Source organism: Kalmanozyma brasiliensis (assembly GCF_000497045.1).
Source record: "Kalmanozyma brasiliensis GHG001 unplaced genomic scaffold PSEUBRA_SCAF5, whole genome shotgun sequence".
Lineage (NCBI taxonomy): Eukaryota > Fungi > Basidiomycota > Ustilaginomycetes > Ustilaginales > Kalmanozyma > Kalmanozyma brasiliensis.
Window position 1 is genome coordinate 400,967 of NW_015961988.1, and position 27,158 is coordinate 428,124.

The following is a 27,158-nucleotide window of genomic DNA, read 5'->3' on the forward strand; positions in this document are numbered from 1 at the left end:
TAGGATTGGGTACAAGTACAATTGCGTGTTGTGTGTGACTGATTGAAGTGCGCGTATCACCTTCGAGATGAATTCATCATGCGGTGAGCGGAAGGCAGAGATTGGATCTTAGGCATCATCCTCCTCGCCCTCGTCATCGTCCAAACTAATGTCCATCCTCTCGTCATCCTCAGCCCCCCTCGGTTTCTCCTCCGCCTGCTGTTGCTGCTCCCTAGCTGCCTGCGCCGCCCTCCAAGCGTGCGCCATCTGCAGCAGCTTGAACGCGCCCTTGCCCTTCTCCTCGTCATCGGGAAAGATGAGATCGTAGTATTCCTCCATCGATCCATCCTCCACCTCTCTCCTCTTCTTGACCACACGAGGGAACTTGGCTTCGACATCGGACAGCGTCGACGATGTGCCGTGTTGCCTCTCGAACGTCTTCCATGCTTCGAGCAGCACGACGCGTTCGTCTTTGAGCGCGCGCGATTTGAGTGAGGTGTAGGCTCGTTGGAAGATGTCTCGAGCCAGCGAGGCGAGGTGGGAACGACGTTCTTGGCGAACTTGCTGTTCCTCCTCTGTGAGCTCGCGTGCCGGTTTCGATTCTGCTTCTTCTTCGTCCTCGTCCTCGTCTTCGTCTTCGTCCTCCTCGATCGCTGTGGCCTGGTTGACCTTGGACAGCGCATACGAGATCCACACCTTGACATGCCCGCTCTTCTCCAGCAGCCGCTCGTACAGCGAATCCACCCTCTCCCACTCACGCTCGCCAAATTCGAAATCGATATACGCCTTCCACACAATCTCGGGCATATCGAGTCCGCTGCTGAGTCCCTCCTCCGCGCCCTCGGCCTGCGCCACACCCAGCTCGAACAGCGCTCTCGCTCGATCGGTGTCGAACAGATTCTTCTCGAGCTCAGCGAAGCGCACCCACGTCTGCGAGTTGGTCGGATCCCACTCGAGCGCCTTTTCGTAGATCTTTCTCGCCCGGTCAAACTCCTTCAGGGACAGCTCGAGCTCGATGTAGCTGCTGAAGAGCTTGAGTTTGGGTGCGAGGCCGATAGCGGTGCCCATGATCTTGCGTGTGGTGGGGAGGTCGAGCCGGCGCACCTCGAACCGGGCGTATTGCACCCACAGCTTGGCAAATGTAAACCGGCGGTGAGGGACGACGGCGACGGCGGCCTTGTAGATCTCCCGTGTGCGGGTGTAGTCGCGTGTATCGAGCTCTTCGAACAGCGCGTAGCGCAGCCAGAGGAAGATGTAGCGTCGCCAATCGCGCTTGTCTTGCGAAGCGGGGACTTGGGCGATCGCCCGTTCGTAGACTTCGCGGACTCGCTTGACGGCTTGCTCGAGCTGATCCGACGACCCGCCCGAGTCGCTGAGCGCGCGATAGGCGTCCTCTTCGAGACGGGTGTAGTCGAACCAGGTATCGTAGTCTTGCGCGCCTTCGGAGGTTGCGAGCTCCTCCTCGTACTGAATGCGTCGCTTGCCGATGACGGTGTCCTCGACACTGCTCATGGTACCGAACTGCTTCTCGAAGCGGGTATAGCTCGAGTAGATGCCTTCGGACTTGGAACGTGGTAGCCGCTCCAGAGCGTACTTGTAGATGACCCGTGCTCGCTCGTACTCCTTCAATCGCGTCTCCATCTTGGCAAAAGCGGTGAAGACGCTCTGCGCCTTCTCCATCGCCTCCTCGTCTTCGCCGATGTAGTCCAACGCCATCTGGAAGACCATGCGTGCCTTTTCGAGGTCGCCTCGGTCCTCTTCGAACTTGGCCCATCGGATCCACTGCTTGGGTGTCGGATGACATGTCACTGCTCTCTCCCATATCGCGCTCGCCCGTTCCATCTCGTCGTAGCGTACCTCGAGACTGATATACGCCTGCCACGCCTTCTCTTCTGGCTCCCACGACATCCATCTCTCGAACACCTGCCGAGTTCCTGGTACGTTTCCCAAGAGCTCCTCCAGATGCACGTACTTGTACCACAGCTGATCGATGCGTGGCAGGACGCTCACCGCGCGATCGTACAGGTTCCTCGCATGCTGGACATTCCTCATCTTGAGCTCCTGTTCCGTATACCGCAGCCATAGCGGCAGATGATGCGGTTCGACGTCGAGCGCGCGCTCGTAGATGGAGCGACATCGGTCCATCTCCCCTTGGCTCGCTTCCCACGTCGCGTACTTGATCCACATGGACATGTTCTGGGCATTGCGCCGGAGACGGTCTTCGAAGTCGGATCGCCTCCGTCCACGGTATTCTTCGAGCTCCTCATAGTCTTCGATCTTCTGCGCGGGGGCAGCGGCGGGGGCTTCTTGGCGTTCTTGTGCTTCGCGGAGGAGCTGCTCAGCAGAGATCTGGATGGGCGCCGGCGCGCGGTTCTTGATGCGCGGGGCGGAGCGCGACATGGTGGCGGGTGCTTGCCGTCCGACACAAGCTGACTCGCTGACGGGCTGGTATAAAGGAAGAGGGTGTGCGCCGTCAAAGGTCCGTAGATATGGTGGTCATGCTCTGGATGTAGCTCTGGAAATTCTCAAGAGCCAAAAGTCCGACCCTTGGTGAGGGCTGCAGGCCGAGATCCGAAAGAACAAGAAAAGTGAAATGTGTGACGAACGTCGGCGTAACACCTGGATCCGAGCAATTCGCTACTGCGCCACCTTACATAGGCTTTGTAGACGACATGAGCGAGATTGGCCGGTAAAGTGCGCTGCACAAGACTGGAGGCTATGGCTAGTGGTAGCGACAGCAAGGTGCGGTGTAGAAAGCCCTCAGCCCACAGTCCGAGCCACCTGACAGGAGGCAAAGCGGCCGCCAGGAGAACCCTCGACCCATGAGAGACGCGACCAAGCGGCTGGGCCCCAGGGTTACAGCTGTGGCTGGCACGCTCGCGCCTGGCTTATGAAGTCACACAAAGCTAGTCGAAGGTCTCTGTCCGCCGGTCAAGCCTTGCTCTGTAGACCAGCACAAGTCACTCAGCCGAACAAGCAGTGATCTGCGCGATCTTTGCCTGATTGAGTTACTGCAGCGTGGAACGAGGGTTGGAAGGCTGGCTGTCTAACTTACCCCGGACCCTTTCTCGAAAAATGCGCAGCTGCAGAAGCACGCAACGCTCCGAGATGATGAAAACCCTCCGCCCAGCTTAAGCGTCAGACGCCAAAATAGCCTCTCTCGAGTGCCGTAACTTACTTGCTTCTCATCCTTACCCTCTGTAGTCTGAGTCTCGTCTCGAAGCCCTCTCGCAGCCACCCGACATGCTTTGGTGACCCGTGCTGCACCTTTGCCGCCCTTGACCCTCCTTCAACAGGCTTCCTACGGGCCATTTGGCTCGCATTGACATCTCCCAGCTTAGCCAGCCGATCAAGATGAGCTCGCGGTGACCTCTCCTCACACCAGGCTCTCTCTTGGGCATCGATACTGTCTCGGTCTGACTTCCATTATCCCAGACGTCTCATACAGCTGCGCTCACCACCATCATCTCGATAGACAACAATCACGCCTCTCTATTGCGACCCACCCCATCCCACTAACGAGCATGACTGCGACCACTGCCACCGCCTCGAGGCCGTCTCACTTCTTCTCACACCGATACAGCGATTCGATGGCTTCTCCACACTCTAGAGATTCATCATACATGCAGAGCTTCTCCTCATCATCGCCATCTTCCCACACTCGAGAGGGCACAACACACAGGATGACATTCTCGATACACTCGCCGAACGCCGACCGAGAAAGCGGGCCCGCGAAATTGTCCCCTCCCCGAAGGTCTAGTCATGGCGACGTGCCTATCGATCAATCATCCTCTTCGGGAGTCAAGTATGCTTGCGCTTCTTGTATTCGAGGGCATCGCACATCGTCCTGCACGCATCAGGACGGCTCCAAGGGTCCTCTTCAGCCGATTCGTAGCAAGGGCAGGCCGCCGACTCAGTGCGAAATTTGCCGTAAGAAGCGCAAAGAGAGTGGGCGTCACGTTCGCTGCGATTGCACTGGTAAGAAGACAACAACAACAGCCACAGTATCGACTTCGACAACCACGCTCAAGAAGCCAGTAGCGCCCAAGGCTTTCGCGCCAATTCTGCCTCGAATCAGCGATGACCTGCCCAGCATGGACAAAGGCCAGCGTCCAACAAAGAGATCCAGAATCCAACTTGAACCTGACTCGGCGCAGTCCACCTCAACGTTCGCTGGCCGAAGGCTGAGCGATCCAGACTCGTCCGACGAGACCTTGTCCCAGTCTTCTGCACCCGACAATGTCCTCGCTCCGATCCGACCATCCCGTGCCCCTCACTCTTGGAGTCTACCCAGCATTCACTCGACGCACGATGCGTATTCGGTGCCCCACGGCCCATACCGAGCGGACGAAGAAGCGACTCCACGCCGATCTTCGACACTGTCACTCTCGAGCCTCATGAACCCATGCGGCTGCCGCAGCACCGGCTCATGCACCACCTGCTCCGAGCAGCGACGTCGTCGAGCCCCCGTCTCACCAAAGCAGCTCAGCAGCGCGCTGAATGAGTGCGACCCCGTCATCTGCTCTTCGTCGAAGTCTCCTCAGCAACACGCGTCACCGCCTGCATCAACCTCAACGCAGCTTGAGTCGTCAAAAGCCAGCACAAGCAGCTGCTGCACCGGCAAAGGCGCCCTCACCTCTGCTGCGCCAAGCATCGAGCTTCTCCTGCGCGCTGTCGATATGACGACCGACTTTGTCCCTCCTCCTTGCGCTTGCGGTCAGGGCTGTCGATGCTCGCGATGTCTGGCCAAGCAACGTGCGTCCTCCCCTGTCGGCCGCAGCGACGGGCCACATTCGGGGCATCGCGCATCGAGCACCATTACATCCTCCTCCGTCAGCCCGCGAACTCCACCCGCGACGCTCGCCGCCCAGCCTACCTCGTCTGCGCCCGGCTGTGACGACTGTGCCGCGTGCGACCTCGCCCTCGAACGTCCCTCGGGTATCGGCGCGGTGGACAGCTGGATGGATAAGCAGCGCGCGTCGCCCCCACGACGCCGCTCGCCGCCCATAGAGGTCAGCCCTGCACAAGCCTCCGTACCGACGCTGCACGGCGGACTCGTCACTTCCGAAGCGGGGTTGGTGGATGGTGTGCACGCCGAGCTGGTGCTGGTGCATCCAAAGTGTGCGGCTTGTCTCGAGGTCGTCAGAAGCAAAGGCGTGGGCGTGCTCAGTAGCGGTCTTGGCGCCAAGTGATTGTCAATACGTCGTTGTGCTGCGCAAATATACCCCTCATCACATGTCCCTTGCATTGTATCAGATTGGGAAAGGTCGTGTGTGAATGCCATTGAGCGCCAGAGCAGGGCGAGAGGGAGGGAAAGCTGGGTATACAAGAGACGGCGTCAATGACGCTTCTTTTTCTTTTTCTTGGCTGACGGCTCGTCGTCGTCCCATTTGGACTTTTTGGGTTTCGGCTTCGAGGCTTCGAGGGCTGGTGCTGGCTCGCTTTCTGCAGCTGGTGGCGCCGAGACTGTTTGCGACGCAATTGAGTCGGGGCTCAGTGGCAGCGCCGGCACGTTAGCGGAGACAGCGGGGAGGCTAGCGTCGAGAGCTAGTTGAGCAGGCTCAGGGCGAGTCGGAGAAGGGGATCTGGCGTCCTTGACGGGTGAGTCGGGATCGACAAGGGGTGCTGTTGTGGCAGGTGGTGGTGTAGATGCGCGATCGGCGATTGGTGAGGAAAGGGCACCCGCCTCGTCAGAGCCATCTGCGCTTGCCGTGTCGTCAGCGTCGTCCTTGGATTCCGCGATGCCATCCCAACCGCCGACGTCGGCAAAGATGTCTTCGTCTTCGTCGTCCTCTTCAATGGTGGCTGTAGGCTTGACTTTCTCTTCAGCTGGCTCGACAGGCCGCTTTGGCGGCGACGGTGTGCGATTCGCCGAGCTGGATGCGCTGATTTGGCGGTTTGGCCCTACTGCACGCATCGAAGTCCCCGCTGCAGATGCAGAAGACTGCTTGATCGCAACTGGAGTCGGGACTACCTCGCTTGCATCCCGTCGTATCGGGTCCATCTTTGCGCCTTGCACAGCTTTGACCTGTTCGGCCTCTTTCGACGCCAGCTCTTCTTCCACCGGCGCCGCTTCCAGCTTCTTCTTCTTGCGCATCCGCTTGCCACCCACCCATTTGTACTCTGCCAAACCCTCCTCTTGCTTGTCTGGACCTCCGATAGGCTTGAAGCCTATCGGGCGGAAGCCCGTCTTGGGTTCATCCTTCAGCGCTCCCTTCGCTTCCCTACGCCGCCTGATCGCCTCGACGATGTCCTCTCTGCTCCTCTTCCCCTCTCCTTCACCGTCGTCCCCCGCCCTACCTTCCTGATACGCAACCTCGAGCTCTCCTTCCCCTCCGCCCTGCTCATACCCTCCATTCTCCCTTTCGACCCGTGCCTTGTTCTGCGCCAACAAGCCCCAATCCAACCCCTTGACCAAGACGGAATACCTGGCGTCTCCACCGACACTGCTGATCTGGTCCCTCAACCTCTGCCGCTCCTCCTCGGTCTCTGCTGCGGCGATGCGCTCCTCAAAGTCGCGATGCAGTTCCTCGACGTCATCAAACTCATTGGTGGTTCCGGAGCGACGGGCGGAAGCTCGATCGGTGTAGGTGCTATCTCTTTTGAGCTTGCGCGGTTTAAGATCGGAGGGTCTGGTGAACGAGGTGGGTGGAGCGGAGCGCTTGTGCGCTTTGCCAAAGCTGCGGTTGCCCGTCGAGCCGCTCGGGCCGGCGAGTGCGGACGACGTCGAGATGAGGTTTCGGAATGCTTCCTGGTCCATTCTTGCGAACGATTCGAAGTGGTGATGGGGGTGGTAGGAAGGTTGAGGTGGAGGCTGCGAGGGGAAATTTAGAGCTTGACTCGGACAATTGTTCGGCCAGAGCTGGCGCAAACGCTCTAAATTTCCTCGACAACGTTTCTTCCAAATCTTATCATCTTTCGCTCAACCCCTCTGACTCCAACTTCCCACCGTCCCTCACTCTACCACACGCATATACAACATCACCAGCTCGATCAGAAGTCACAAAGTGACTCGCAAGTCCGGCAATCATGGCAGCCAACGTCCCCGACCCATCACGGATCCTCAGCATTCAAAGCCACGTAGTATCCGGCTACGTCGGCAACCGATCGGCCACCTTCCCGCTTCAGCTCCTCGGTTGGGACGTCGACGTGACCAACACGGTCCAGTTCAGCAACCATACGGGGTACGGACGCTGGGGTGGGCTGCGATTCGATGCCGAACACCTGCAGGACATTTTTGACGGTCTGGACAAGAACGGGTTGTTGCGCTACTCCCGGATGCTCACCGGCTACATGCCATCCGCTGCAGTGGTGCAGACGGTGTTGTCGCTAGTCAAGAAGCTTCGCGCGAGGGAGGGTGGAGAGGAAGGCGGTCTGATCTATCTGCTGGATCCAGTGATGGGCGATATGGGTCGAGGGATGTACGTGGCCCCGGAAGTGCTGCCCATCTATCAAGAGATGCTGCAGTATTCGACCATCATCACGCCCAACCAGTTCGAAGCGCAGGCGCTCACCGGCATAGACATCGTCGACCTCGTCTCGCTCAAAAAGGTCATCTTGACGCTGCACAAGAAGCATAAGGTGCCACATGTGATCATTACGTCAGTGGAGCTGCCCGATGCGGATCTTGCAGCGATAGGTGCGCAGAAGACGTTGGCAGATGGCCGGCCAGCCATGCTCCAGGTCGGCTCGAGCTGCGAGATCCACCTTGAGGCGGGCGAGAGGCAGGAACCGAATTTGGAAGAGGAGAATCTGCAGGTGTGGTCCATCCAATTCCCGGAAGTGCAGGGCTACTTTTCGGGTGTAGGGGACATGTTCGCTGCTCTTACTCTCGGACGCTTCCACCGAGAAGGCCAGATGGCATCACAGGCGAATGGGGCGACAAAGGATCTGACACCCATCGCAAAGGCAAGCGAGCTGGCCATCGCCAGTCTGCAAGGCATCCTCAGCAACACGTGCAAGGTCATTGACCAGATCGAGAAGGATCTGCCGGACTCGACAGGGAAAGATGAAGCGCAGGAGAAGGTGGATAGGATGCGAAGGAGAGAGTTGAGGGTGGTGCAGAGTAAGAAGGAGATCGAGTCGCCGATGATTGTGTATCGCGCGAGGTGGATTGGAAGCTGAGCGGAGTGGCTTGGTGTTCGTAAAGTTCGCATCACATAGACTGGACTCAACCTTCGCGTTGTCTGACTGAGCATTGCGTGTCCGCCCTAGGTCCACACTGTAAGAAAGTTGTTTCACAAGCAATGCTTTGCTTGGACCGTCAGAGGCGCTGTAGTGTTTGCTTTCTGACATTCGACGACTGGTCTACAAACCCCACCCCTACGGTGCGTGCTCCCAATCGTCAATCACGTCCCCTCAACCGAACGAAGAGATGAACTGCTTCTCAGCGCCTTCCACCGCCTTCTTGAACGCCTCTGCCTGCTTCCAGCAGTCCAACGTCCTCTCGGGGTTGTTCTTGTAGCACTTGACCAGCTCCTCCTGCGCCTCCTTCACTCCCGTATAGTTGCTCACATCCTTCTGCTTGTTGTACTTGTCGATCTTACTCCTCAACCCCTCGAGCTCCTGACGCAGCACGTTGGAGTTCTTGCCCTCCGAGGCGCCCGTGTACTTGGACTCGCGTGCAAGATTCTCCTTCTCGATCGCCTTTTGGATCTCGTTGCGCACTTCGGCCTCCTCTTTGCGTAGACGGTCGAGTTCCGACTTGATCTTGGCCTGGATCGAGGTGTCGAGTTTCGCTTGGCGCGTTGCATCGGGTCCTTCGACGTTGTCCAGCGAAGTCTTGTCGAGCGAGTTCAGGAGCGAGCGGCCGAACTACCATGTCAAGAGCGAGAGGAAACGGAGGTGGACTGTCAGATCAAGTTCATGCTGATGCCCAATCGAATGAGCTGCTGCAGCTTGGGATCGAGGTCGACAAGACTTACCTGAAGATGACTTGCCTGCTTGTCCTCGGCGGCCGGCGCTGCCGGCGCAGCTGTGTTCTGTTTTGAAGCTGCGGCACCCATATTTGCGTCCTTGGCTATGTCACGATACGGTCCGAGGTCGTCGACGGTTTGTGATGAGGTTGTTGGCGATGATCGTCTGCAAGAGTGGAGCAGGATCGAGATTGTGCACGGTTGGAATCGGAAGAAATGGCTTCAGAGCGGAGCCTGGCTCGGTGCGATTCCGCCGTCTGAAATCACGTGTGAAATTTGATATCGGAATGTGAGATCGACAAGACAGCAGCCAGAATTAAGGGCGCGACGCGATTTGGCCTGCAGCTCAAACCAACACCAACATCATCTTTGTCTTTGTTGATGTCCACCCCACCTATCGTTCCGCACCGAGCATCACAATCACACCTACACCGCAAACGAGACGGTACCACACAGGGACTCGATTCTGCTCAGTCCGGTTCAATCTGCTAGAAGCCGTCTTGGAAAGCTCTCAACCTATACACCTTCTCGGCCACCCTTCGACACGCGGATGGCACTTCGTGACGGCAGCGCAACATGATCACCCAACCCTCCTCCTCACGGAGCAAGCTGGTCTCGCACGAGGACCGACATCTGGTAGCACACTCAATCAGCCTCCGACGTCTCCTCTCTCGCCTCGACAAAACCGAGCTCGTATCCCTCGTCACACGATGGCTCGACAATGCCGGCCCGTCCTACATCCCACCCATGCTCTCACGCCGTCAACCCAAAGCAGGCGAGGAAGACCCAGCATCCAACCTCACGCTCTTCCACGCCATCCTAGATCTGAACGAAGAGCGTCGCTGTCGCTCCATGGACGAGCTTCGTCTGCTCTGGACGGGACCCATGGCGGACCCCAAAGTGCCCAAAGCGCGTGCGCTCGACCGCATCGCCGATGTCGACTGGCCCGAAGGTCTCAGCTACGCAATGGTCGCCGAACTCGACCTCTTCTACATGCACGCCCGCCAGCTCTCCAAGACATGGACCACCGTCCGCCTCGAATACGATGACGAGGTCGATGCGGCCGGTCGCGGTTGGGAGAGGCTCAACGAAACTCAAATTCGAGCACGACTAGGCGACGAGCTGGGACACTACTTTGAACATCACATCTACCTGCATCCGCGCGGCAAGGAGGAAAGCATGTGGACCGATCACTTTTCGTACTTTCGCATCGTGCTCGCTCCCACGCCGAGTGACGTGTGCGGAACAGGACTGCACATCCTGCACCTACCGAGGACACCGTTTCTGCTCGTATCCGGAAGTCTCGGGAGAGGATCAGAGAACAGGGAGATGGCGCTTTCGGCGTTTGCGTCTGCGGCAGGAGCGACGACGGTCAACTACGCCAAGCCGAGCGCTGGATCGACGGCAGCGAAGAAGCTGCTGGCCGAGCTCAACGACGCGGGCGAAGACGCCGCAGGGAACAGGAGGACGCTGGGCGAGCTGCGTGGCAAAGATCCGATGGCGCTGCGCGCGATTCTCCTGCACGAGTCGGGACGTCTTTCGTCAACATCCGATTCGAGTGCGGCGCCAGCGGGGGTGGCAGGCGGAGGCAAAGCGCGGCAGATGACCAAGCGCAACGGTGGGGCAGAAGACGGTCCGCTGGTCGCACCGCTTAAACGACGCAAGGAGGACGACCTGAGCGCGTTCGGGATCGCCCCTCCCACGCCACCTACATCCGCGTCTGAATCGGATAGCGTCTCGCTCTCCTCGACTTCTGCGCGCCGCGCTCAACGTCGTCACTCTCCCACTCCCGGCGTCCACGCACCGCACGAAACGACCGAGCATGCGCGCGCAGCCCTTGCCTCCCAACTCGCATCGCAGCGCGAAGCAAACGACCTCTTCGGCCCCGCAGTCGACGCGAACGATACGCTACCACGCATCGAACGCATCGAGTACGAGCTGCACCTGCCCTTCCCCAATATGCAACGCTACAACACGCGCAGCTTAGTGGACATGACAGCGTACAATGCCGATCCGGAGCGACCCAAGATCCGACTTAGGCTGGAGGGCACACACGTGCTGGCCGGACTGAGGAAGGTCGTGGCTGCAGGACTGGATAGGCGGACAACAAGACTGAATGCTGGCGAGGAAGAGGAAGAGGGAGGAGTGGAGCTGGACGGGTTGCCCGGGTGGTTGACCGAAGTGAGAGGGACCAAGGTCGTGGTTCTGCCGCCGCCGGCGGGCGACGATAGCAGTCGCGACATGTGATGTGCTTTCTGTCTGTATTCTAGTTGTATTCTTACTGTGCGATTCGTTGTATACCACGCTCTTTCGACATTGACTCGACGGTCTTCTTCGACTCGATGATTCCAGTAGGTTGTATACCGTGTTGAGGGCCGAGGGTAAGCAACGAGTTTTCAGAAGAAACAATTTCACCGTTGCCGAGCATGACTCCACCTCGCACGGCCGTCCAAATTCTCATTCGGTTGATTCTTCTGAAGCCTCTTATCATTCCTCCTCGATCATCCTCCTCGATCATCCTTTCGCTGCCTCATCCCAACAAGCGAGGCAACAATCTACGATGCTATCGCCACACCTCCTACGATCACCTCTGGCTCGCGTCGCAGCCCGAACTATGAGCACCACCTCTTCCACCCTCAATGCTTCGGCGAAGCTCAACAAGCCAGCCCGCTTCTCTGTCCCGATCTCCGCCTCCGACCTGCCGAAAGGCTTTGTCGTCTCATCCACCTACGCCGGGATCAAAGCGGCCATCTCGCCCAAACCCACTTCTTCCTCCGGACCGTCAAATCCGAATCCCAAGCCGGACCTCGCCTTGATCGTGTCGACCGTCCCTGCGGTGGCAGCGGGAACGTTTACGCGAAACGTCTTCAAAGCTGCACCCGTCGTCGTTTCGAACCAGACGATTCTCGATGGTGCCAAGGTGCAGAGTGTGCTGGTCAACTCGGGGTGTGCCAACGCGGTGACGGGTACGCAGGGGATGGCGGATGCGCAATCGTGTGTGGAGCTGGTGCAAAAGCATCTGGCACCGCATCCTGGGTTGGGTCAGAGTTCGGGGGATCGAGGCACGCTTCTCCTCTCAACAGGCGTGATCGGTGTTCCGCTTCCGATGCCGACGATCAAGCGGTGCATCCCGCATTTGAGCAACGGGATGATCCTGCGTAGCGATCCGGAGTCCTGGCGTGAAGTAGCGAGGGCGTTCATGACGACGGATACTTTCCCGAAACTGCGCGCTCGCACCTTCACGCTCGGTGGGCAAGAGGTGAGGATGGTGGGCATAGATAAGGGGGCGGGAATGATTCATCCCGCCATGACGGGACCTACTCCCCAGGCGGGGTTGCACGCAACGATGCTCGGTTTGATCGCTACCGACGCTGCGGTGGATCCTAAAGCTCTGCAGACCGCGCTCAACCGGGCGGTAGCAAGGAGCTTCAACTGCATCTCGGTCGACGGAGACATGTCCACCAATGATACGATCCTCCTTCTCGCCAACGGTCAAGCACCCTCCGCCACACTCATCGATGAATCCTCCCCCCATTTCGAGGCGTTCGTCTCCGAACTCACCTCCTTCTGTCAGGACCTTTCCAAGCTCATCGTGCGCGATGGCGAAGGAGCCGAAAAATTCGTCGAGATCACGTGCACCAATGCGCCCAGCTACGAAGTCGCACACGGCCTCCTGAGCCGGCTGGTGACGAGCATGCTGTTCAAATGCGCGATTCATGGCGAGGACGCTAACTGGGGTCGCATCCTCGCATCTGTCGGCGGAGCAGATCCGACCTTGACCAAGGGGGTAGATCCGAGTAAGGTCAGCGTGAGCTTTGTCAACCCGGATAAGGAGGAGCAAGTGGTGGTGTTGCGAGATGGAAACCCGGTCAAGGTGGATGAGGAGGTGGTAGGGGCGTTGCTGAAGAAGGAGGATGTCAAGGTGGTGATTGATCTGGGGGTGGGTGGGGAGGAGTGCACGTACTGGACGTGCGATTTGAGCAGGGAGTATATCGAGATCAATGCGGATTACCGCTCGTAGCAGGAGGCCGTAATAGAATGTCACATGCTCTCCAGGTTGGCTGGTGTGAAGGGGAGATTCCCTCGATGAACATGAATAATGATATGCTTGTCCACGATGGGCTGAATGCTACAACTCGTCATTTGTCACCAACTTGTGCGATCCACCCGCGGTCCCCTCCAACAACGAATACAGTGTCCTCCTCAGCACGTTATACTCCTCGCCGCCAAACCAAACCACCGCAAAGTACAACAACGCAAACAGCGCAGCCACAATCGTGTACGGTGCGACCGCAAACGCATCCGCCACGCTGAACGTTGCTGCGCTCTCGCCTGCTCTCCACCTCTCCCACGTCTCCCTCCTGCGGTGGCTGGCCAGTCGGCCCATCCTCACGTTCCACTCCAACATCTTTCCACTCTCCAGGTGGTAGATGCACAACGTGGGTGCAGCGATGATGTTGAGTTTTGCCGCCAGATGGACTCTCGAGAAGGGCCTGAGATACGCCTCTCCGCTCTTATCCGTGTGGCTGAGGCTTTCGTCGATATCCCCTTCGTTGGCCAACAGAAAGTCCTCGTTGTTGTACAGCCTAGGTAGCTCGTCCAGATCGCCATCGGGACTGGTGGGTGCAGCGGTCCGATCCGCACGCTCAGCAGGCATACTGCTCCCATCGTTCCACACCATCGAGATCCACGGCTTATCCTTCACACCCGCCTTGTACCACTGCTCGTCCACATCGACGCTTACGTAGATCGCCTTGAATTCGTGCGGATGGTGACGGCAAAAGTCGGAGATCGCCTGGTGGTATTCTTTCAACGGCTGACCCGCCCATTGCGAGGCAAAGTAGAAGCCGACCACTTTGGTATCCCGAAAGGTCTTGCGAAGGTCGACAGGGACGCCGTATGCGTCGACCAGACGGAGGCGACGCAACAAAGGGTCGGGGTGCTGGTATTGCTCGGGAGGGGGAAGACGCTTGCGATCCTTGCCGGGCTTCATGGCGGACTTGAGCACCGAGGAGGGAGGAGATGGGTTCTTGGCGTTGCGCGGTGTGCTAGGCTCACCGTCGTTGGTCGGTGACGAAGAGGCGTCGATGCCGTTGGTATGCGGAGGAGAAGACGCGTTTTCGGAGGGGAGCGTGAGGGTGTCCGATGGGCCGAAGGAGACGGTGCGTTTGGGTGTCGCCCCTGGACGCAGCTCGGTCATCTTTATGTGTGAAGGAGAGGCGTGGAGACACGCGTCGATAGGAAGGCCAAGGCGCAATGTAAGCGGTCAGCACGGCGATATGCTGGTGTGACCGGCGAGATCGTTCGGTAGAGTCGAGCCGTCTCGGAGATACGAAGTAATGGTGGGAAGGGCTTGGCCGGAAGGCGCGACAATCAGTGGCGTGAGTAAGCGGATGAGCCAAGCTGAGAGGAGCGAACAAGTGATGACGAAGGTCAAAGGTTCGATATGTGTTCGGCAGAGAGATACCGTCGAGACCGCGGATTTGGGATTTGGACCCTCGTCTTTTTGGCTTTGTGCCTGCTTGGCTGCTTGGCTTGCACGGACGGTCAACTGGAACGTTTTGACACTTTTCATAGAGAAGCGCGCTTGGTCCTGAGCGAAGCCAAGACACACACAAACCAAAAATGACAGCAGCTCACAGCACACACAGGGGCGCATGTCAGCCATTTCCCAAGACGCGTCGTGGCAGGACCCTTGATGGCGTGGCACAGGCTTTTGCTCAGCCACACACACATTCACACTCAGCAGCACGGTGCATTTGGCGCAGCCAACTGCATCAAGTCTCACCAAACTCTGATGACAATGTCTGCTTACTTGCATTCTATCTCTAGAATCATCTGAATGGCAGGGATGGCTCGTCGTCTTCAGAGTCGGAGGCTTCCTTGACGGAAGCTTTTGGGGTGTCCAATCGACGCAGTTGTGAAGGTGGCTGGTCCGATGGACTTGCAGATGCACCTGACTCCTGCTCAACAGCGTCCCTTTTGAGACTCGTAGTGATAGCAGCGTCCCCTGCTGATGTGCGGCTGGGTGCGAGAATGCTGTTGCGCCAATAGGCTTCCAGATGGGCCTTGAGTTCGGGGAAGAACTTGAATGTCTGGCCTGTATGATGGCTCATCAGCGGGCCCTTCAGGAGCTGCTCGTATGCCGCCTCGCTCTTTGGCAACGTCCTCCGACCAGCTTTGACCATGGCTTCAACATCATCGAGACGCAGTGCGAATCCGACCGTAGGATGGAAAGACCGAAAGTGCTTCTTGTGTTTCAGCCTGTCCGAGACGAGGTCCATCGAGACGACGTGCAGATGCAGATGCTCCATGCTCGGCACTGCATGGAAGGCTCTCTCGATGTCCCACGTAGTGCCATACTGTTCCTGCATGTCCTTCGTAATATGCTCGATCACCCGATCGCTCGCCTCGCGCAGAGCCTCGAGCACCTCGGCCGCGTATGGACTCGCTAGCAGCGTCGAGATGCTCTTCATATGCGAAGCGGGAACGCTATTACTGCTCGTAGCTCCAAAGTTGAGCTTGCCATTTGATGCTGAGAGTGTTGGCGCCCCTTGTGAGCTCAAAGCTGGCTTCGACGACGACGCATGAAAGGGTATGCGTGGCAGCACGAGGAAGTGGTACTTGGCCTTGGCGAACTTGTCGTAGATGGTGATGGTTCGCTTGTCGTAGATCAGCATCCGGTCGTCCAAAGGCAGGGCTTCAGGATCGTGCGACCGGGCGATCTTGACGAGAGCCTTGTCCCATTGTGGTGCCATCTTGCGTCGAGCTCGAACACCGTGCTGCCGGCAGAGCAGCCTGGCGAGCGTCGTCACGTTGGTGTTCAAAGCACCTCGATGCAAGGATGTAATTATCGCGTTTGTCCTTGGCAACTGACGGCATGCGGCTATGGCCTTTGGCAAGGTTGCATTGCTTCGTTCCTTGTTCCTCGTGGCCGAAGGTAGAAGGATCGTGCTGCTTCGAGCTGCTCGATGATCGCCTAAAGATGGATCAGAGGATTGACAGGTGCGCTGAGTTTATTGTGCTTGGACCCTTTAGAGGCTTTTGGAGACCAACACCTGCACACGCTCCAAAATCAACGTGCATATCCACCTGCCTCCTCATCTAGAGCACGGAGGCTATCTCTATCGCTCCCTTTGTTCCTTCCTTCATCTCTCCCTTGCTTTCTTGTCTCTTCGATCGTCGCGCTTCTTCCCATCGACGGAAGTCTCTACGTTATGCGATAAGCGATTTTCCTTTCGGGTGCCTACCACGGGCCGATCTCAAAGCATACATCATATACCCAGCCCGACATTTAGACACGCACATACAGGCGCTGCGACGCTCCATCTACCGCCATCATGTTCGCACCCATGTCCAAAGGTGGCTCGGATGACGCATGGCAAGCGCAGGACAACGCAGGATCGCTCAAGCCAGGTCGCTTCCGTGCCTACCTTGCGGACCAACTCGCAGGAACGGGATCAGCGAGTGCCGCTTCAGGATCTCGTCCAATACCCTTTCCTCAAGACGCAGGTACTCCCGCTTCATCCAAGCGCCGAATTGCGAAACCGTTGACCGGCAAAGGCAAAGCGAAGGATAATGATCGTGGCTTCATGGCTGGCTTCGATCAAGCCGAGACGGCGGGGCCCTCCAGCTTGGGGCAGAGACTCGCAACGGGCCTCGGCTTTCGTCAAGGCACCGACAAGCCTAGCAAAGCAGCAGGTGATCCGGCCACATTGCGCTCAGCGGGGACGTACGCCACGGCATCTGCCTTTCCGGCACGCTCGATCGATGCACTCCAACCGCGCTCGATACGAGAAGGAAGCTATGCAGCAAGAGGTGACTTTCCAAAACCCTCTCAGGGACTGTCAGCGTCACTCGCACCATCACCGTTTCAGTCACCACCACCTCGTAGACGTAGAGTCACCAGCATACGTGATCGCAACTGGGAAAGGGAGCGCGAGAGGGAACGACTCAGACCCAATCGCAGCTGGCTCAACAACCTCATTCGACCGCCCAGGGAGATGGTCGAGGGCTGGCTGGATAGCTGGTGGCAGCGTTGGTTCGCGCTTGCCGGTCTGCCGAGTCTGGTGGTCTGGATCTGGTGTGCGGTACCTTTTCCGAAGACAGACCCATACGATCCCAATCTGCCATGGTGCAGTCCGGGCGAAAGCGGCAGGTCAGGTGATCCAAACAATCCGCCCTGGTGCTATCCCGCCAATGCCACTGTTGCGAGCGCTACTTCCGCGTCAGCTCCAATAGCATACTCGAGCCTTCCAACAGTGGCAGGTTTCGCCTTCAGTCTGGCGAATGGGCTGCTCTCCAAGTTCTGGTTCACAAGAACACCATCCTCGGCAACAAAACAGCCCATCGGCGACAGTGATCTGATCGTCGACGCCAACTTCTGGTTCTTCCTGGTGTTCTACTACGGCATCTACGTCGGTGTTGCTCTCATCTATATCACGCAGCTCTTTGGTCTGTACAGGCTCAACTGGTGGCCAGCTGCACTCGGCGCTAAAACGTCGTACACATTCTTCTGGATCGGCAGTCTGGTTGCTGGCTGGGTGCTGCACGAGCTCGACCCGCTTGGCACCGAGACTCGGCATCGACCTGCACTTGACGGCGCCAAGCCTGCGCACATCCAGTCCACCGGACATTTGGGCACAACGTCTCTGTTGTCTCTGCCGAGCGCCGCACAACTTCGTCAATGGTCCACAGCTGCAACGGCAACTGCGTTAGACAGTAATCCCACCATCGACGATGCGGACATCCAGTGGCAGCGAAAAACGCTCTGGGTTGGCCTCGCCTTTGCGACCATGGCGATGCCTGCTCTCGTCTGCTTCGTCGGTCTCCGTCGCTCTGGCCGTCAGACCTACCGACACAGTCTTACGGACCACCAGAAAACCTTTCTCGAACGCCAACTGAACCGGCGCATCCCCTCGTCCTACATCCGCTTCCTCTGGTTCATGTCGACCATTGGCCTATCCCTCTTCGCGCTCATCGCGGGTCAAGGCTATGCATCGGTCTACCTCTCCACCCTCCCGCACACGGGCCTGGACGGCGTAGCGTACGTCTCCTTCTGGACGCTCACCGTAAACGGTCTGGCCCTGGTCTCGCACTGGATCCTCGAATCCAAAGTTCGCAGTCGAGCCCTAGTATTCGCCTTCAAGTACTACTACTTCTTGGTCTACTTTATCTTCTACCGCAACCTTTTTGCGCGACTTCGGTCGTTTGACCAGTTTGCGCTGGTGCAGCTCTTGTCGTCGTTTTGGATCTGCATCTGGTATCCGCTCAGCATGTCCAAGACGTGTCATCGGGTGGTGCAGTATTTCAATCCGTCGCCGAGATCCTGGGAGGAGTATGTGGAGAGCGTTGGGTTGGCCTTCTACCTCCGAAATCTGGCGCAGAATACTACCATGCTAGCATTCTTGGGCTGGGTCAGCATTCTGCATTTCGGATCGAACCAACCTCTCTATCCGTTCTTTGCGTACGATAACAAACACGATCCGTACAACTACCAGCTTACGATGCTCGGGAGTATGGCGATCTGGGCCAGCGAGCTGTGCTCCTCGTTCGTTGCCAGACAGATATGTTATTGGGCCTTCAGGGTGGATGTGACGAACCTGGGATTGGACGAGATGAGGGAGTTCCCGGAGCTGCTGACCACCATCGGCTGGGGAAGCGTACATACGTTGATGGACATGCTGCTGTTCTTGATCAAGCTGAACTTTCGTTAGACGCCTTCATTTAGAGAACTATACCCCGCGTTTGACCACACACCCCTTTCACTGCGATAGAGAAAATATACCTCCTCTTTGAGCACACACAACGGCGGCAAAACGAGGATGGTGTGAAATGGACCCCTGAGGAGTGGAACATCTTTGATCCGGGATTGAGGGGAAAAATTCGGCGAGTGTCGGCCGGTGTGACGCGTTTTGCCGGGTCAGGACGGCGATCAGCGCGGCTCGCGCTACACGACCCTTTGCGCTTCATGAGCCGGAAGGGACAGCTTTCATTCGGTCGAGATTGGCCTTCCGAGAGCAGCGCAGAAGGACAGACCGGGTTGCGTCTCGCTGTGTCGTTGTCGGATCCCACTGGGGTCTGGCAGTGTTGCGGTACTACACGAGATGGACCAACGTACGAATCTCTCCAGCGAGTGCGCCAAGTGGGAGCAGAGGGCCAGCGAGCGACGCTGGAAGAAAGTCAGAATCCATGGCGGGGCAAATCTTGCTTCCGCCTGGTTGAGGTGCGCGGCCGGAAGACGCGGAGAAGAGCGAGAAAACCCGGGCGCCTTTTTCCTGCACCGAGTGTATCCAGGTCACGTCAGACGGACGAAATAATAGCCGAAAGGCCCTCTCCCCACAGAATTGGTCCAACGAAGAAGGAAGTGCTTGTCCGAGCCCTTCCGAGCCCTTGTTGATATACTTGGACGGACTCGGGATTGCTTAGTTTGCCCACTACCACCATCCGCAAGTCCTCACGATGTTGACAAGTGTCCTTCGCACGCGGGCCCCTGTGGCCGTTCGGGCCTTCACCCCGCTTACGCTGCCCACGCGCACCTTTGCCTCCACCTCGCTCCGTCGGATCCAATCCAGCAAAGTCTACCCATCGGCCGACGAGGCGGTGGCAGACATCCCTTCCGGCTCCACCGTCCTCTCTGCCGGCTTCGGTCTCTGCGGCACCCCTGAAACGCTCATCGGCGCCATCTCCCGTCATCCTCACATCAAAGACCTCACCGTCGTCTCCAACAACGCGGGCACGGGCGATTTCGGTCTTGGCAAACTCCTCCGCAGCAAACAGATCAAGAAGATGATCTCCTCCTTCATCGGTGGCAACAAGTATTTCGAAGCGCAGTATCTTACGGGGCAGGTGAGTCTGCAGCTGACACCGCAGGGTACGCTCGTCGAAAAGTGCCGCGCGGGCGCGTTCGGTATCCCCGCCTTCTACACGCCTACGGGGTACGGAACGGCTGTTCAGACAGGAGACCTGGTCGTGCGCTACGAGGCACGCGAGGAGGGCTCCAAAGAGCCATTGAAGGCGGCCGAAATGGCAAAGCCTAAAGAGGAACGCAGTTTCAACGGTAGGAACTACATCCTGGAAGAAGCCATTCATGGCGATTACGCCATCATCCATGCGTGGAAGGTGGACGAAGCAGGCAATGCCGTGTTTCGATACGCCGCGAACAACTTCTCCGCTCCCTTCGGTAAGAATGCCAAGATCACCATTGTTGAGGCGGAGGAGATTGTGCCGGTGGGCACGCTGGGGGCGGACGAGATCCACCTCCCCGCCATCTTTGTCGATCGAATCGTCAAGTCGACGCACGAGAAGCAGATTGAAGTGCGCACCGTCAGCGACGCTCCCAAGTCCTCCTCCTCGGGATTCGATGCGGCGAAGGCCGAAGCAAAAGAGCGTCGAATCCGCATCGCCAAGCGCGCCGCACGCGAAGTTCAGGATGGCGACTACATCAACCTTGGCGTTGGCATGCCCTCCCTCGTGCCCAACTACCTCCCCCCCGGCGTCAACGTTGTGCTTCACTCTGAGAACGGAATTCTCGGCATGGGCCCGTATCCCAAAACCTCGGAGTTGGACGCCGACATTGTCAATGCGGGCAAGGAGACCGTCACCCTCCTCCCCGGCGCATCGACGTTCGATTCCAGCGAATCCTTCGGCATGATCCGTGGCGGCCATATTAACGTTACCATGCTCGGCGCACTTCAAGTTGGAGCTAACGGCGATTTGGCCAACTACATGATCCCGGGTAAAAAGGTCTCCGGTGTCGGTGGAGCCATGGACCTGGTGAGCAATCCCGCGAATACCAAGGTCGTCGTGGTCTCCGATCACGTGGACAAGAACGGTAGGAGTAAGATCGTTGCGGATTGCAAATTGCCCTTGACGGGAAGCAGATGCGTTAGTAGGATCGTGACCGACCTGTGCGTTTTCGACGTTGATAGGGTCGGAGAGGAGGGTTTGACCTTGATCGATCTCCAGGAGGGAGTAAGTGTGAAGGAGGTCAGAGAGAAGACGGATGCCCCGTTCAAGTTGGGTCCCGGCATCAAGGAGTAGAATAGTAAAACTTGTACAGATTGGCTCAATCGACCTAGACTCAGAGATGGTCGTGTGTGAGAGTGTGTGACTGCCCCTCAGAGAGGAACAGTGTTGTGCGCTGAGCGAAAGAAGCTTGACAAAGTGGACAGGGCACAGCATCATTCCTTCACTTTTCCCTCACTCGAAACAGCCCGCGCACTGGACACACGAACACACAGAACGCGCCATCACGTCACACACACACAAAGTCAGACGGGAAGGAAGAATTGACATTGACTTCACCAAACCGCTTCTGGTGGACGCACCATCTCTGACGCCATCGAACGCAGGGAAAGGGGGATGAGCCGGTCGGACGCTGCGGACAGAACGACGCTGGCACCGAACAAGGAGGCAGATTCGCTGACCGAGTCCGAGGCCACTTCGACTGAGCCGATGTAGCTCGATTCGGGGTCTTCGTCGAAGGTGATGTCGGATGAGAGAACGATCGGTCGAGTCTTGTGAGGCAGGCGACGATCGGTTCGGATTGACGGGCCCAGCGCGACTGCTGGGAGGCGTGAAGGACCCGCCTCGGTTGAGGGGTGAGAGAGCACCATAGCGAAAGAGCCAGTGATGATGGATGGGAGCGACGAGGATGACAACGCAACGAGAGCGCAGGAGAGAGAGAAAGGGAATGAAATGCGGTCGCGTAGGAGCCAATTGAGGTGAAGATTGGAGACAGAAGGCGTGCTAGAACGTGAAGAGGTCGAGGACGGCAGTCGAGATGCTGCTGCTGCTTGTCAATGAGAGCAAGCGAAGCGAGGCATTACGATCGAAACATGCGAATGAATAGATGTTCGCAGTGTAGCCGTGACAGCCGGGACGAGCTTAGAAACCGTGCACCTTGACGTCGGTCTTGGGGGTGATGCCCTCCTGGACGATGAAAGTGGCCACCTTCTGACGCTGGTCGCCCTGGAGCTGAATGACCTGGCCGAGATCCTCGTCGTCAACGATGGTACCGTTGCATGCGAATTCCTTCTTGAACGCCTTCAGCAGTTTCTTCTGGTCATACTCCTTGGGCAGACCCTGGAGCGTGGTGAGCGTCTTGCGACCGTTGCGCTGCTGGATGCGGATGTGGACGTAGCGTTCCTGTGTCTGCTGCTTCTTGGCGGCCTGCGAGGTGGCTTCGGGCTTGGACTCGTCGCCGAGATCGGCGAAGGGATCGTAACTGGAGAGGTTTTGAATATTCATAAGACGAGGTTGCGATGGACGGTGAATCAGGAGCAGGACCTGACTGTGAAGATGAGAAAGAGGCAAAGAAGCTTGGGAAAGAGACCGGGAGAAAGAGATTGAAGAACGAGCTTCAAGAGACTTAAGGAAGAGAGAGAAAGGGAATCAAGAGATGGAGGTCGAGGTGAAAGGTTGAACGAGGTCTGTAGAACAGCAAAATGCCATTCGCAGTCTGACGTGAGTTGACGCTGTGTGGCTGAGGCTGGCTGAGCCTTGAAATTCAACGCGCCTTTCTCAAGTGTGTTGTGTGAGTGAGTGAGTGTCGTTCGAGCTGCGCTCCGCCGCTCAGATTTGCTGCTGCAAAATGCACGACTGCGCAAGGCGATCGAAGCTCGAAAAGGGGTCCGCGACGGTGGGACGCTCAACTCAAGCAGCCAACTGCGTATTCGCTGCTGCTGCGCTTCTGCACCGAAAAAATCGAGCCCCGGCAGGCCGCAGTCTGGGCTCACTCTCTCTTTCGAATTACGGATCTGCGCATTTGTAATCCAACCTGCAATCGAATGGCTGCGCTGAATTTGTATTCAAGAATTCAAAAGCGGCGGTGGGACTGTCGTACGGCTTCCCAAACGCTTGACGCCCATCATGGTGATCACACAATGTATCGATGGCGAGACAGTGCTCGAGAGCACACAAAGCGAGGCGCGATCCAAAGGAAGTATCCATCTGGATGATGTACAAGACAAAGTAATGGTTGCTATTGCATTTCCGTAAAAGAGGCTGGGGTCCAAAGTGCTACATACGAGCACCGCGAGGGACCCCTTCGTATTCGTGTGTTATATCGAGCTCCCAGAAATACAGTCGCCGGTGACAAGGTCCAGAAAGGAGAGAGAGAGAGGGAGAGACAGAGAAAGATGTAGAGACAGAGAGAAGAAAAGGAGGAGAGGCGAGACGGAGAGCTTGTGAGGATGAGGGAAAAGGGGGAAGTTGAGATGCAAAAGGAAAAGTCCGGGATGAAAGAATGGCGAGTCGACTGCAGCTTGCAAACGCTCACATCTGACCGCCGCCCCCCATATTGTTGAGACCGTTGTTCGGATGCTGGTGTGGGTTCTCGTCGAAGGAGTTGCGGCTAGCAAAGCCGTTCGGAGACGAATTGATCATGCCGTGCATGTTCATGCCAGGTGGAAGCGAGCCAGGTGGCGCGATCTGCATGCCCTGAAGCTGGCCGCTGTCGGCCCTGTTGAACGGGTGTGGATGACCGTGCTGCATCGGTGGACCGTGAGGCATCATGTGCGAGCCCATACCCACGTTCATGCCCATTCCTCCGCCGCCGCTGCCAACACCACCACCACCGGGTGGCATGCCGCCGCTGCCGGGAGCCATCATCGAACCAGCAGCCAAGTTGGGATCACCGCCCTTGCGCTTGATCTTCTTGGCCCATCGCAGACCGCACGCATTGCACAGCGTCTTGGGTCCTAGAGGGCCTTTGCGCCATTCTGGCGAGTCGACACGACCACAATCGGTGCAGACGTGGTCGCCGTCATCCTGCTTGGGCTTCTTCTTGCGTCGAGCATCGTCGGCTGCATTCGGGTCAGCGCCTGCGCCGTTGGCATTGCTCTGACTCGCTGTCGCATCTTCGTCCGAGTCGTCGCCCGCAGAGACGCCAAGGCCGGCCAGAACCTCGTCTCTCGCGCTGTTGGTGCGCATGAGCGGGCTGGTCGGATGCGATCCCAATGAGTTCTGCCGCGAGCCGTGCATGGGTCGTTGACCCGAAGGTGTCGACATAACGCGGCCATCCGGACCCACCGTCGCCGAGCCAAACATGGGGTTGACGGCATGCGCCCAACCGCCTGCCATCGCGTCGCTCTCCAATTCCTGCTTGAGCAGGTCAGGGTGGTAAGCAGCTGCGAACGAGTTGCGGTCATGCTCGTTGTCGGGACCGGTCAAGTCCATGTCGGCAATGAGCAAACGCAGCTTCTCATTCTCGAGCTTGAGTTCGAGGAACGAGTCGAGCATGCTTGTGTTCTTGCTGGGGTAGGGGCGTGCGGAGCAGAAGAAACATTGCAACTGTGCGCGTGAGGAGCTGCTGGCGGCATCGCTGGTAGGAGTCTGCAGCGTCTGCTCCTGGCTGAGTGGATGCGCCGCTTTCGAGTTCGTAGACAGGCTAGGCGCCATGCTTTCCGATTTGATTTGACCCTGCTGCGTCTCGCCATCGGAACTCTTGGACGCGGTCAGGCCGTCTTCTTCCCCGGCCTGCGCATCGCCTTTGGTGTCCGCGCTGTCGCCGGACCCATTTGTTGCGCCAGGCGCAGGCTCTGGCGGGAAGTACGGATGCCCCGTGGCTTCAAAGACAATATAATCGCCATCGCGTGTGAATGCGTCTGCGTGCTCGACCTCGCTCCGACGCTCGTTGCTCTTGTCCTTCTCCTCGGCCGTATCGCCCGCGGACGACTCGTGCTCCTTGGACGCCTTGTCGCCCTTCTTGCTCGGTCTGGTCGTCTTGGGCTTGGTCTTGAAGCGGTAGTAGGTCAACAGCTCGCCCTTGCTGGATCGCATCCGATCGATCTCTCGCTCGACCGAGGCAACATCCTGAGGATGGACGAACTCGGTGAGCTTGCGCCCTTTGAGCTCTTCGCTCTTCCAGCCTGTGAGCCCTTGAACGCTGGGGCTGGCAAAGAGAATAGTTCCCTCGGGATCCAGCACGTGGACAAAATCCAACAGCTCTTCGACCACACGGCCGGTCCAGCCCTTGCGCTTGGTGAAATCAGTGGCAGCGGAAGAGCCGCTCGCGCTGACATCGACGCCGCGAAGGATCTGACTTCCGAGGCCGGGTGGATGGCTGGCAGCATGTCCACCCATGGCTGCCAGCGCCTGCGATCCGACAAACGAGTGGCTATGCTGTTGACCTGCGGGATACAAGGGCGGCGGTTGCGGGTAGCCGACTCCGCCTCCGTACAGGTCCTGTGCGCCCGGACCTAGCTCCATGCTGCTGAAAGAACGCTGTCCGAAGCCCGGTGGCCCAACCGCCTCGGATCCGCTGCGGGATCGACGGTGACGGAAGGGTGGACGCACAAAATTGGCCTGCTGCTGCTGTCCATCTGGACCGAACCCAGGCATGGGCCCGGATCCCATGCTGTTGTTGAGATCGCTCAGGACGCTACTGCTGGAGGTATCGTTGTGCACGAGCAAGGGCTTGTTTCCGCCTTGCATCTGGGCGGGGTGGATGGGCGCGCCTCCAAACGTCATTCGTCTGCGCTTGCCCTGTGCGGATTCTTCGCTGCTGTTGGAGCTGGGCCCGTCGGCTTCGTAGCCGTTGATGCTGTTTCGGAAGTCCATGTTGGTAGGAGCGCGCATGGACATGTTGCCAGTATTGTCGGCACCACCATTCTGCATATAATCTTGCATGTTGTTGGGCATGCCGTTCCAGTTGCCGACGTTGGGCTGATCCGATTGCGACGGGTCGTTGTTCTTTTCTGACTGTCGTCGAGATGCGGGTGCGGATATCGAGTTGTTGAAGGCCATCTGATTGTAGGCGGCTGCTGCTGCGTCCATACCGTTCTGGGCCATGTTGGGGTTGAAACGCTGTGAAGGGTCGCCCATGCCCGAGTGCTGTTGCATCATCATCTGAGACGGGTGGGAGAAGTTGGCGGATGAGGCGGGGTCAAAGCCCGAAAAGCCTGCGTTTGCCATGTCATTGGGCACATTTCCCTGGAACATGTTGTGCATGGCCTCCTGGTTCATGGAGCCGTCATTGTTGAAGAAGGGAGGTGGGTTGAAGTTTTGGGACGGCTCGGCTGCAGGGCCGGACCAATTTTGACCCTGCATGGCTGTGAAAGAGCGGTTTGAGCGCAGAGACCGGAAAAGCGGGAGGCGTAAAAGCGTCGAGCGGAGACGGAGCGCCTGGAGGAGGAGGCTCGGACCAATGTTATGAGGAAGGCGATGGCAGACGTGCTGGCGCTCCGGTGATGTTGTGTCGTGGCAAGATGGACTAGATGCGAGACACGAGTAGCATGCAGGGCGATGTCGAGCGGACAGGTTGGCAAGGTGTTGAAATGGCTTTGCTCGGCTGCGTCGGTGCCAGAATATCCCTGCGGGTGTCTGCGAGGCTAAGGAAGAAAGCAGCTCGAGACAGTGGAAGGGCTGACGGTCAGCGGCGTGGGTCGCTGGGATGGCAGGACAGGCGCTGAGCGTGCGGGTGGGTGGGTGCGTGGCGTCGTCTTATCGAATGCCGACCCGTTGATGAAGGGAGCGATGCGCGAGGCTGTCCGAGGGCAATGGCTGCTCAGCAGATATGCGCGAACAATGATCGAGGAGCGAAAAGGGAGATGAAGGTGACCTCAAATTGTATCCGCCGAGTAAGAAGCAAGATAGACCAACTACTGTTGAACCGGTAAGCGATACGGGCGATCTGGCCGGGAGATGGTGTCAGTGATAGTGCAAGGCCAGTTGGCTGGGTGGGTGTCGAACGCAAGAGAAAGATGTGGTGGCTCTGCTGCTCCGGTGTGTGCCGGAAATAGGCGAAGCAAAAAGAGACTATGAGGAGGAGATGATGATGATGATGATTATGGAGATGGAGATGGAGATGGTCAAGGCAAAGCGACAATGAAAGACGGACGGCGTTTGGTACAGAGTGACGGACGGATGGCAGGCCCGAGAACCGCAAGCAAGAGAGGCAGCGAAGAAAATCAGCAGCGGCAGTGGAAGCAACAGACGGAGAATCATGGGCCCCCAGCTTGCCATCCAACTGGACAGGCACTGGCTTGTCTCAAGGCTGCCTCGCCTTCAACCAAACGTCTGCCTGGACGACGCTCGCTACGCTGTGGAAACGCGGGCAGCCCACCTTGGCTCTCATTCTTTTCAGGATTTTCTTTTCTTTTTTCGGTTTCGAGTAGCTAGCTGGCTGGCTGCGTGGCTCTGCGGGTCGTCGTGCAGCATCTCCAAGGTGGGATCAGCAAGCGATCTCAAGAGGATTCTCAAGTGCGCGAGTGTCTCGAATGGATCTCATTGTCGGCTTCGTGGTCGAGTGATTTGGTAGCA

At 58.0% G+C, this 27,158-nt stretch overlaps 13 protein-coding genes across 13 annotated transcripts; 6 read left to right on the plus strand and 7 right to left on the minus strand.

Annotated features, from left to right (window-relative positions):
* Window positions 1-108: 108 nt before the first annotated feature.
* On the minus strand, window positions 109-2,379 carry PSEUBRA_005197 (Tetratricopeptide TPR2; the record flags this gene model as incomplete). The annotated part of the gene is made up of 1 exon (XM_016438681.1): window positions 109-2,379. The coding sequence occupies one exon, from the start codon at window positions 2,377-2,379 to the stop codon at window positions 109-111; it is 2,271 nt and encodes a 756-aa protein (XP_016290504.1).
* Window positions 2,380-4,073: 1,694 nt separating this feature from the next.
* PSEUBRA_005198 (uncharacterized protein) lies at window positions 4,074-5,171 on the plus strand (the record flags this gene model as incomplete). Its single annotated transcript, XM_059465469.1, has 1 exon — window positions 4,074-5,171. One exon carries the CDS (start codon window positions 4,074-4,076, stop codon window positions 5,169-5,171), a length of 1,098 nt encoding a protein of 365 aa, XP_059321617.1.
* Window positions 5,172-5,317: 146 nt separating this feature from the next.
* Window positions 5,318-6,739, minus strand: PSEUBRA_005199 (RED-like, N-terminal; the record flags this gene model as incomplete). The annotated part of the gene is made up of 1 exon (XM_059465470.1): window positions 5,318-6,739. One exon carries the CDS (start codon window positions 6,737-6,739, stop codon window positions 5,318-5,320), a length of 1,422 nt encoding a protein of 473 aa, XP_059320421.1.
* Window positions 6,740-7,008: 269 nt separating this feature from the next.
* PSEUBRA_005200 (Phosphomethylpyrimidine kinase type-1) lies at window positions 7,009-8,103 on the plus strand (the record flags this gene model as incomplete). Its single annotated transcript, XM_016438651.1, has 1 exon — window positions 7,009-8,103. The coding sequence occupies one exon, from the start codon at window positions 7,009-7,011 to the stop codon at window positions 8,101-8,103; it is 1,095 nt and encodes a 364-aa protein (XP_016290506.1).
* Window positions 8,104-8,337: 234 nt separating this feature from the next.
* Window positions 8,338-8,984, minus strand: PSEUBRA_005201 (Protein of unknown function DUF1690; the record flags this gene model as incomplete). The annotated part of the gene is made up of 2 exons (XM_016438678.1): window positions 8,338-8,793; window positions 8,904-8,984. 2 exons carry the CDS (start codon window positions 8,982-8,984, stop codon window positions 8,338-8,340), a joined length of 537 nt encoding a protein of 178 aa, XP_016290507.1.
* A 486-nt stretch (window positions 8,985-9,470) lies between these two features.
* PSEUBRA_005202 (Centromere protein Chl4/mis15/CENP-N) lies at window positions 9,471-11,141 on the plus strand (the record flags this gene model as incomplete). The annotated part of the gene is made up of 1 exon (XM_016438662.1): window positions 9,471-11,141. One exon carries the CDS (start codon window positions 9,471-9,473, stop codon window positions 11,139-11,141), a length of 1,671 nt encoding a protein of 556 aa, XP_016290508.1.
* Window positions 11,142-11,508: 367 nt separating this feature from the next.
* On the plus strand, window positions 11,509-12,915 carry PSEUBRA_005203 (Arginine biosynthesis protein ArgJ; the record flags this gene model as incomplete). Its single annotated transcript, XM_016438663.1, has 1 exon — window positions 11,509-12,915. One exon carries the CDS (start codon window positions 11,509-11,511, stop codon window positions 12,913-12,915), a length of 1,407 nt encoding a protein of 468 aa, XP_016290509.1.
* A 108-nt stretch (window positions 12,916-13,023) lies between these two features.
* PSEUBRA_005204 (Thioredoxin-like fold) lies at window positions 13,024-14,094 on the minus strand (the record flags this gene model as incomplete). Its single annotated transcript, XM_016438675.1, has 1 exon — window positions 13,024-14,094. One exon carries the CDS (start codon window positions 14,092-14,094, stop codon window positions 13,024-13,026), a length of 1,071 nt encoding a protein of 356 aa, XP_016290510.1.
* A 634-nt stretch (window positions 14,095-14,728) lies between these two features.
* PSEUBRA_005205 (Histidine triad (HIT) protein) lies at window positions 14,729-15,652 on the minus strand (the record flags this gene model as incomplete). The annotated part of the gene is made up of 1 exon (XM_016438674.1): window positions 14,729-15,652. One exon carries the CDS (start codon window positions 15,650-15,652, stop codon window positions 14,729-14,731), a length of 924 nt encoding a protein of 307 aa, XP_016290511.1.
* Window positions 15,653-16,234: 582 nt separating this feature from the next.
* On the plus strand, window positions 16,235-18,610 carry PSEUBRA_005206 (Major facilitator superfamily associated domain protein; the record flags this gene model as incomplete). Its single annotated transcript, XM_059465471.1, has 1 exon — window positions 16,235-18,610. The coding sequence occupies one exon, from the start codon at window positions 16,235-16,237 to the stop codon at window positions 18,608-18,610; it is 2,376 nt and encodes a 791-aa protein (XP_059320422.1).
* A 745-nt stretch (window positions 18,611-19,355) lies between these two features.
* On the plus strand, window positions 19,356-20,936 carry PSEUBRA_005207 (Coenzyme A transferase family I; the record flags this gene model as incomplete). Its single annotated transcript, XM_016438652.1, has 1 exon — window positions 19,356-20,936. The coding sequence occupies one exon, from the start codon at window positions 19,356-19,358 to the stop codon at window positions 20,934-20,936; it is 1,581 nt and encodes a 526-aa protein (XP_016290513.1).
* Window positions 20,937-21,782: 846 nt separating this feature from the next.
* PSEUBRA_005208 (Translation initiation factor SUI1) lies at window positions 21,783-22,145 on the minus strand (the record flags this gene model as incomplete). The annotated part of the gene is made up of 1 exon (XM_016438690.1): window positions 21,783-22,145. The coding sequence occupies one exon, from the start codon at window positions 22,143-22,145 to the stop codon at window positions 21,783-21,785; it is 363 nt and encodes a 120-aa protein (XP_016290514.1).
* Window positions 22,146-23,171: 1,026 nt separating this feature from the next.
* PSEUBRA_005209 (PAS fold-3) lies at window positions 23,172-25,946 on the minus strand (the record flags this gene model as incomplete). The annotated part of the gene is made up of 1 exon (XM_016438670.1): window positions 23,172-25,946. One exon carries the CDS (start codon window positions 25,944-25,946, stop codon window positions 23,172-23,174), a length of 2,775 nt encoding a protein of 924 aa, XP_016290515.1.
* Between the last annotated feature and the right edge of the window lie 1,212 nt (window positions 25,947-27,158).